The sequence below is a fragment of the Plasmopara halstedii genome (genome assembly GCF_900000015.1).
Source record: "Plasmopara halstedii genome assembly, contig: Scaffold_1898, whole genome shotgun sequence".
NCBI classification, from domain to species: Eukaryota; Oomycota; class Peronosporomycetes; order Peronosporales; family Peronosporaceae; genus Plasmopara; species Plasmopara halstedii.
In genome coordinates this window covers 204,824-214,708 of record NW_020188806.1, presented here as the reverse complement: position 1 = coordinate 214,708, position 9,885 = coordinate 204,824, and the positions used below count along the sequence as shown (strand labels likewise).

Genomic DNA, 9,885 nt, shown 5'->3' with positions numbered 1-9,885 from the left:
TGGAAAGTTCATGGGAGTTTAGAATTCCAGTTTTGTCAAGATTGGTCTAACGCCGCTACAACGTCCTGACGCACCGTCGGTCTTCATTTTTCTTGTGGAAAGGCAGGGCGAGTATCGCTGAACACTTTCGACTTACAAATACGAACATTTGGTCAGTAACTGAAGTAGTATGCTTACTGGAGGCAAGCGAGGTTGTTAATTGTAGGAGCTAGAGGTGGTGCTGACATTCGCGTCGTACTTTGTGCACCACAACGTCATGCGGTAATCGGCGCTTTAGACGAATTCCAGCATTATCAAAGCTAGTTGAAAATCCTTGAGATGGGTGAGACAGTACTTTTTCCTTATCCTGTCCGCGAATTGAGTACAGCATGTATAATAGTCTTACCAGCTCTCAGTGCCCAATATACTTTTCTTGTGGGGGTTTGGGTTTTCTCATCTGCCTTTGCTTTGGTCACAGGCGGTATTTTTATGAAGCGATAACCTTTTGGGTTAGGAAATGCTGGCGTATTGACTTGATGGCGTTTAATTTTGTTGGTGTTAGCGGAATGTCTGCTCGCATAGACGTTAGCAGACTTCGTCCAAGCGTGACGAGCAACTCGTGATGGCTTGTAGAAGTAGCCAAGACGTGATATATTTGACAAGAGACGGTAAGACTTTTCGATTGCAATTGATCTAGCTATGACCTTTGGGCCCGGTCATGTGCGCTAGTGACGAGCGGGGCATCATCGTGATTTCCACGAGGGGAAGCGCAAGTCTCCAAGCTATAGGAATGAGCACAGAGTCCGTAAACCATGCAGAAAGAAGTGGAGTGTCTTCCTCGGTAAACTGCTTGGCCTCCTGTCCATACATTAGGGCAAAACTCTTGGCTCTGAAATCAAAGAATCACTGCAACAGTTCTCACCCAAAAAATATTTGGCATCTTCGCCGAGTTTAGTTTTTGAGGCATAATTTGCAGCGCTCGCGACTTTACGGACGCTCGCTGAGCAAAGTGATAATTTTCAAGTGAGAAGACGTCTGCTGTGGTAAGGACCAGGTATCGTAAAGCGCGCGGCTTAACGCAAGTGCGTTGTTGCTTGTTAAACAATCACTTTTGTGCAATGTTTTTGTGATACTAGAAGGGGCGTAAAACCTAATGTGTTCATCAACTTGGTGATAGAGGATGTAACTGGGCGTGTACCTTACTATTGTGTTTAATGCACTTCATTCTGTTATGCAGAGTACGATATCGACAACTTAGCGAAACTTACACTACGGTTTGCGTATTAGTGATTAAACAGAAAACCGAAGTTATTGTTTCTATGAAGATGATAAAATTCTGTATAGAAGAATCCGCTCAAGGTCAAGCAATATTGATAGCTTCTTACTGGTTAGAAAATCATACATATTTTGTATGAGTTGCTTTATACAGCGCATCCTGTCATATGACAAAAAGAGAATACACTAAAACGTCAGAGCTTGAAGAGCTAAACCGTAAACTCTAGTGATGATATGTGCGTAGCGCTGCTACGGGCACTCGATAGCAAGAAATTGGAAACCGGGACAAGAAGTTGTCGTCGCGACTGCGCGCAAGGTAACACCGATATTCATTGAATAATGGATTGCAGTGTTATAGCACCGACTCGACGGATACGCCACGAACTGTGGTTCTCACGAGGAGGACAACCCACTCAGTGGTCATCTTGGTCGTGAGAAGACCTACAGCTCTGTGTGTTGCCACAACTGGTGGCCCAAGCTGCACAATTGGACGAGCACCTATGTGCGCACGTGTGAAACGTGTCAAAGGGTGACACCCTCTACAGATGCGGCGGTGCCGCTTGCCAAGTTGCCGGTACCCTCCGGGTGCTGGCAGTCCATGAGTTTGGACTTTGTGGTTGACCTGCCGAAGGGCTCGGCGGGCAACACAGGTGTCGTGGTCTTCGTCAACTGTTTGAGCAAGATGGCGGCGGTACCGGACACCATCGACGGTGTCGGTACAGCGACGCTGTTTGTGGATCGTTTCTTTCGACAACATGGAGTCCCGGAGGTAGTTGTCTCTGACGGAGACCCACGCTTCACTGGGAAGCTTGGATGATGATCTTAAAGGTGCTGGGCACCAAGCTGGGTATGTCAACAGCGACCATCCGCAGACCATTGGCCAGACTGAGCGCGTGAATCAAATCGTCGAGGACGTGCATCGTAGCCTCTGCGCTGAGACTTCGAGGAGCTGGAGCGCCGTGCTGCCACTCGCAAATTTTGCTCTGAACAATGGAGTGCATTCGTCTACCGGCTACTCATCGTTCTACGTGGATAGGCTCGTTCATCTTTGCGTCCCACTGACGCCGCTATTCCATGTTTCAGGGCTTGATGGGGGAGAAATAGTCGAGAGGCTAGCTGATGTCAGCCCTCTCACTGTTTTTAAAGAAAATCCGAGTGTCTTACGACACGTTTGCGATGCTATGGCTAAAAGTCAAGACATGCAGAAAGAAATTGCAGACGGAAGAAGCAGATTTTTTTGAGATCTTTAAAGTCGGAGACCTGTTTTAAATAAATTTTAGAACCCTTTCTACACATGCAATCTCTGTTGTCTTTCAGACGAAGCTCCGTCCACGATTTATCGCACCTTTTAAGGTCGCGGACAAAGGGGGCCTTGCGTATACGCTAAACCTTCCTAGACGGATTCGCAACAACCCGGTGTTTTATATGGGCTTGCTTTAGCCGTAGCGCGAGTGGATGCGGAAGTATTGGCGCCGGAGCGGCACCCACAGGCGCTCGATCACAAAAAACTGGAGCAGCAACTAGTTTGGAGCACAAAGTGCAACAATCGCCATCTCAATCCATCGCCCGTTGCGGGCACGGTGCGCGGTTGGGAGTAGACATCGCGTCTGTGTTCGTGGTCGTGCGACCCTGTAGCTGACAATGCGCTGTACCGTACTCGGAACCAAGAGCCTAGGATGCACATCCCTCGATGCCGCAGACGCACTGTCCGACATCGCATCGCGTGCGGGATACGAAGTTGGGCTCTGCCCGTGTGCGCTGTCAGAACTAGCAAAACTTGGTGACTTCAGTGTCGTTGACACAGGGCCCATTGAGCACGTAAGTCGTTTTGTTCCAACGAACCAAGTTGCATTGTCTAGCGAACACGCAAGCCTCGTTAAGGCAATAATCGATTGGAACTGTAAATGTTCCCAATCTTAATGGGGGAGAGTGTAACGGGGTTACACGTACCCTGGTAACAGGATCGTGTGTCACACGAGATGGGCATGATGTGAGTGCACCCAAATAAGAATAAGGTACGTGGCTAGGTAGTCAGTAGTTATGTATGTATTCAGATTTTACTATAAATATTTAGGAAAATCTATACATTTAAAATTAGGCGGCTTTGCCGCAGATATAAAATAAATAAAGTCAGTTTTGGATTTAAACGGAGGAGTCAATTAGCCTTGGGTTAAGGCAATAATTACTCTTGGAGGAAGCGGATCGCGATCCGCTTAACTCGTACTTGTTCTAAGCATAGAACGAAAGGTCGGTGACCTAACTTACGCTTTCTAAAAGCGCAAAGCTACGGCAGCCCCGCTGCAATTTACTTCAGTTTGTTGGCGGTCTGGCTACCATGTTCTCGAACACTGAAACCGTGGATGGGGATTTCTCGCTAACTGGAAACGAGAAAGACGAGCATCACAAATCGCTGACCGACTTCTCTTCGAAAGGGGGTCATGCACACTGAGCAGTTGACACTTTGCGCATCTCACTGGGCAAGCAATAATACCTTCAGTTGCAAGACCACTAGGTTGGCCCCACTATTAGCTTTATGCGGAAACATTTGGAAGCTCGCTGTAAAAGTGGCCTGCTTATAACAGTTTCTTTGTATCTCTAATAGGTGTATTCTTGGCCGTTCATATCCAAATGATGTCGAAGAAATTGCCATGACAGCAATGCGTTTTCGTCGTAAAGATAGCAAAATTGCGTCGACACGAGAATGTCGATATCTACGGATGTTGTCAGACCTTTTTGGCTAAGATCTATTGCTGAAAATTACCATGCAACTTAGATGCTTCAATATTCAATCAGTCTCTACCCTCAGCACCAATATTTGGCGAAGTTTGAAGCCTTGCCTTTGCGCACAGCGTGTGCCAGTATGTGCCTTGAGTAGGTTGCCACAGTCATAGTAAAGAAACTGGTCTTGACCCAGTCCAATGAGTTTCATTTGAACTGAGCAGCTTATGTGCTCAAGAACATTTGTCCTCGCGATCTGGGAGCATAATATAGCGAAAGTAAGTTTTTCACTTCTCGTACACTAAAACGGGTGTGCTTTTCGTTCAATAGGTAATATGTTTATCACCCTGGACACTGGTAAATTGTCCTGGGGACCATACGTGAGTGATGGATGACCTTATATTTGAAAGGGTGAGCGCCAAATTTAGGAGCTGCCCATAAATTTTATGTCATGAAAGTAAATATTACATCAATTGCATGGTTTATCATTATGATTCGGTATTGGTAGTAAGGCAAGCTAGATGCGCATTATATCGGGCCCTATCTACACATCACCGAAGCGTTTCTGACAGGACTAGTGGAATACACGGCAGCGCAAGACTTCTTTGCAGGTGTAGAGCTTAGCGGTGGATCTGCATTGTTTCCATGAATAAGCAGCATACTTCATCTTAATTTTTATCACATCTCACAAACTAAGTCCTAAAAAATTGATGCGATTCAAATTAAAGACATTTTTGTTTTCTTCATTGACGTATCATATCCATATGAGGAAAGAGTCCATGACCCATTTGCATACCTTTGGTGAGCGTTCCATCACGCGTGTCGATCTTAAGAACGCAACGCGCATTGTGGTCAAAATGGGAACTAGTGTAGTATCCACGAATGGCGAGCCTGCATTAGGTCGCATTGCGTCTATCGTTGAGCAAGTTTGTATGCTGAAGCGCCAGGGCAAAGAAGTGTTGGTGGTTACAAGTGGCGCTGTTGGCATTGGCCGTAAGCGTCTTAATAAGCAAATTCTTCTTTCCGCTTCGTTGCGCACGCATGTACAGGGGAATCAGCAAATGCTGGCGCTCGAAAAAAAGCAGGGTGCCATGGCTGCAGCTGGTCAAATTGGTCTGATGTCGTTATATGAGACGCTCTTTTCATTATACGATGTAGCTTGCTCACAGGTGCTCGTCACGGCTTCCGACTTTAAGACAGCTCAGAATCGCGCCAACATGCGCGACACAATGTTAAATCTCCTCGAGCTTGACGTCGTTCCCATCGTCAATGAAAATGATGCGGTCAGTGCTTCACCTGACGGAACTGTGTTTACCGACAATGACTCACTTGCTGCTTTGGTGGGCGGGGAAATCGGAGCCGACTTGCTCATGCTACTTACCGATGTGGAAGGTCTATACAATAAGCCACCCACACACCCTGGTGCCAAAGTCATTTCAGTTTTTATTCCTGAAAACAACAACTTTAGAATTGGAGAAAAGTCTAGTGTCGGGCGTGGTGGCATGGGCGCAAAAATTAAAGCTGCGCAATCGGCTATTTCACAAGGAGTTAAGGCCGTGGTCATTGCTAGTGGCTTTCGATACGGCGTTGTTGCCTCCATAGTAAAGGGTGCTAATCTCGGCACGCTTTTCGTCGCCAATCCAGGCGCTGAATCACCAGACTCAATGTCTGCTGAGGAAATGGCTTTTTCTGCTCGTAAAGGCAGCCATCAATTACAAATGTTGTCATCAGAGGAGCGTGTCCATATTCTATTTCGCGTCGCTGATGACTTAAAAAGAAATTTTAGCACAATTCTTGCCGCTAACCGCCAGGATCTTCTGGCAGCGCAGAAATCATCCATTGACGAGGGTTTGATCGCTCGATTGAAGTTGACGGAGGAGAAACTGGATACGCTTATCGACGGTATTCGTAGTATTGCCGAGTCGGAAGAGCCAATAGGTCGCATTCTCAAACGCACAGAGCTCGCGTCAGGCCTTATTTTACACCAAGAAACAGCTCCGATTGGTGTACTGCTTGTCATCTTCGAAAGTCGTCCGGACTCCCTTCCGCAAATCGCTGCGCTGGCCTTGCGTAGTGGTAATGGTCTGCTATTGAAGGGTGGCAAGGAAGCGCGTCACAGTAATGCTGAATTACACAGGATTATCGTTAATGCGGTGGAAGAAGCTTCGCAGGGCAAGGTGAAGAAAGATGTTATTGGGTTGGTCACATCACGCGACGAGATCTCGGACTTGCTCTGCATGGACAATGTTATCGACCTTTGTATTCCTAGAGGTTCAGGCTCCATGGTAAGTCACATCAAAAAGAACACACGCATCCCTGTCCTCGGCCACGCAGAAGGTGTTTGCCACATGTACATCCACAGTGCAGCCGATATTAACAAGTCAATTGAGCTCGCCATTGATGCCAAAACCGACTATCCGGCCGCCTGTAATGCTCTTGAGTCACTGCTGCTCGATGAAGCTGTAGTGAGTAGTGGACAAGACAAGAAGATCCTAGCGAAACTAGAAAAGGCAGATATCAATCTCCATATTGGACCTAATGCAGCCAGCTTAGGTGTTGCTACTGCTAAGTCGCGTCCTACGGACTCACTGTCTACCGAGTATGGCTCGAAAGACCTCACCATCGAGGTAGTACACGGTCTGAGTGCTGCAATTTCTCACATCAACCAGTACAGCAGTGGGCATACCGAATGCATCGTAACGGAGGATGCTGCAGCCGCTGAAACTTTTCAACGAAGAGTAGATAGTGCATGCGTGTTCCACAATGCCAGTACTCGATTTGCGGATGGCTACCGGTTTGGTTTGGGTGCCGAAGTCGGCATCAGCACGGGCCGAATTCATGCTCGTGGGCCGGTAGGGGTCGAAGGTCTGCTTACGACCAAGTGGATACTTGCATCAGAGAGTGGTCACATCGTCTCGCAATTTTCAGGGACAAAATGCAAAAGCTCGTTAAAGTATACCCATCGGAAATTAGACTTGATCCAAAAAGACGCAAGTGTTGCCCGCCCGCACAGTAGCCGGCTATAAGTTTGAAGATCAGATGCTTCTTCAGATTCATTGTAGCAGCGTCAACAACATTGATTCAAAAAGTAAATAAGTACCAAGCAAAACGTTATAGTAACACTCGCGATCAGCTTTTCAGAATCAAAAGTCCATGTCATCGTTGTCGATGTCTTCCTTCTGACGTTTCATGCGCTTGCGACGCTCGCTGTCGTTAATAGCCGTCAAATCGCGTGAGGCCTTGGCTCGCAAGGTGTCAATATCGTCAGCATCCTCGGCCCACTCGAGTACAAGATGCCGTCCATACAAATGCGAGCTAGCAAGAGCCGAAAATGCATTTTGGGCTTCCTGATCTGTCAGGAACTCTACGAAAGCAAAACCACGGTGTTTGCCATCAAATTTCTTTGGCATGCGCACGCGCTTAAGTTGACCGAATGCACCGAATAGCTCACGAATCTCGTTACTTGTGGCCTCAAATGCGACGTTGCGAACAATTATTTTGGATTGTCGACCATTGATATCACCTTTAGTTGCGCGCATAAGAGTATTTGAAGCCTTTTTTTGAGACAGTTTCAAGTTCAGCGCATGACCATCCACGACAGTTTGCTGCAGTGTTTGAAGCGCACGTTCGGCGTGTTTTGCATCAACGTATTCCACAAACCCAAAGCCCATTGATAGCATACCACGCTTTGGATCTTTCCGACGAGCCACAGTCACTTTGCGCAACTTTCCACAAGACTTAAAGACCTTTTCGAGAGCTGCTTCATTTGTGGAAAAGCTTAAATTTTTCACGCAAATTGTATGTCTTACGTCGCTCACAATATCATCTCCCTCGTCGAAGTCAGGTACAACAGCTGACGTCGTTTTGATACCTTTTTGCTCGGATGTCACGGGATCTCCGGTCGAATGTATCGCTACAGGGTGCCCAAATACTTTCAATGGAGCCCACTCAAGGTATAGCGGAGCATGCTGGTACTTCTTATATGCTATTGAGCGAAAGGCTTTGCGTGCTTCCGATGGTTCATGAAACTCAACTAAAGCAAGAGTCTTGGAAGGCGGCAATAGAAAACGGCTGATCTCACCATATTTACGGAACAGTTGAGCTAGCTCATCTTCGTCTGTGGTATGTGGTAGATTCTTGATTAATATAACCGTCGTGCTTCGCTCAATTTTCTTTGACTGGTGTTGGTCAGCCTTCTTTACGAGAACACCTTCGATAGCATTCAAATCTACACCTTCTCGAGCAAAAAAGTCTTTGTTTTCTTTGACTAACATTGTTTCACCAATAGCAAGACGTACGGCCATGTTACTTTGTTCTTTATCCATGATCTCACCCCGTTTTACACCCATGCGCTCAGCGAGAGAGCCAACAGTCGCGTCTCCGCGAATATACGAGGCATTCCAGCCAGTCTTCTTTTGAGCCTGGATCTGACGCTCTAAGTCTTTGCGCTGTTTGTAAGTAAGATTTGGGTCAGCTAAAGCCGCCTCCGGATCAACCTTTACGGGCTTGGAACGCGCAAGAATCACGTGCAGACATCGACCTTGAAACGCCATTCCATTCACAGCTTCAAGAGCATTTTGAGCGTCCACTGCTGTTCGAAAAGTCACGAAGCCGTAGCCCTTGCGACGACGGCTTTCATCCAGTGGCATGTGCACCTCCTCCACGGGCCCATAGGACGAAAATAAAGCGTTTAAATCCTCCTCTACCGTCGTGAACGGCAAATTTCGCACAAACAAGCGCGAACAGGGTTTTTTATCTTCAGTATCAACTTGATTTGGCAGCTGACTCCTCTTTTCAGTTGTAGGCTCAACGGCTTTGATCTCTACATCACCTACAGCCTCATCCATTATGTCTTCATCACTTGAATCTTTATCAAGGCCTTTACTCACTTTTGAGAGCAAGAAGTCCATATCAGACATGTTCTCTGATGCTCTATTCTTCTCCTTATTCTTTGCGCCATCCTCACTTTCTCCATCCTCATCTGTATTTGCCATTCCTTCAACTTCTTGATACTCGTCATCACTGTCATCAGCACTCACAATATCTGCACTCTTAGATGCTGCATTGACGTCCACCGATAACTGTACATCGTCATTAGCCCAAAATTTAGTCTTTGATCGGGCCTGCATGGTTTCAACGAATTCTTGAAATTCTCCGCTCGTTTCCTCCTGCTTAACAGCCTTTCTTTTCAGCGTTTCAGGCGAACTCTTCATGTCGTTCAAAGATATCGGCACCGGGTGTAGTTTTTGATAGCGTCCACTTCCAGCCGAGTACTTACTCCATGGCCTTTCAATGTTATCAGAGTCCCTCTGGTTAACAAAATACATAACTTGTCAATATTGGACCATTGCAAAATCTACAACATCTTGATTCGAAATACACAATTTGTATGTACATACCTCTAATGCCATACGCACGTTGATTTTGCAAGTATCAAGAAAACTCTGGTGAAAGAAATTTAAAGCTTTTTCGGCTTGTGTCGCTGTTTTGAAGCCTACGAAGCCAAAGCGCCGTGATTTGCTTCCATCCTTCGTGCGAATCACACAGGCGTCCGTCACCTCGCCCTGCGATCCAAAATGCTCACGTAATCGTGTCGAGTCTACGTAAAGTGGAAGATTTTGAACATACAGACGCGTTCCTTTTGGCTGTACGGAGTTAGCCACAGTTGCCACCATCGTTCTGCTTCCAATCGTCTGCTTAGTGGTTATACACTAACCTCTGAAATTACATAAGAAATATGCAGAAAGTATACTTGGCGTAAATTACAGGGCGTAAAAAAGCTATAGCCAGACAGAAAAAGGCATAAATGAGTACACACACAGGTGCTCGTCCATTTGTACAGCTTCGGCCACCAATAGTGGTGACATACCGAGTTGTACGTTTTCTCCCGACCGAGATGACCACTGAGTGGCG

At 46.6% G+C, this 9,885-nt stretch overlaps 2 protein-coding genes across 2 annotated transcripts; one reads left to right on the top strand and one right to left on the bottom strand.

Annotated features, from left to right (window-relative positions):
- Window positions 1–4,736: 4,736 nt before the first annotated feature.
- PHALS_02374 (delta l-pyrroline-5-carboxylate synthetase) lies at window positions 4,737–6,998 on the top strand (the record flags this gene model as incomplete). Its single annotated transcript, XM_024716864.1, has 1 exon — window positions 4,737–6,998. The coding sequence occupies one exon, from the start codon at window positions 4,737–4,739 to the stop codon at window positions 6,996–6,998; it is 2,262 nt and encodes a 753-aa protein (XP_024582420.1).
- A 117-nt stretch (window positions 6,999–7,115) lies between these two features.
- On the bottom strand, window positions 7,116–9,647 carry PHALS_02373 (rna recognition motif-containing family protein; the record flags this gene model as incomplete). The annotated part of the gene is made up of 2 exons (XM_024716863.1): window positions 7,116–9,281; window positions 9,372–9,647. 2 exons carry the CDS (start codon window positions 9,645–9,647, stop codon window positions 7,116–7,118), a joined length of 2,442 nt encoding a protein of 813 aa, XP_024582419.1.
- Window positions 9,648–9,885: the final 238 nt, after the last annotated feature.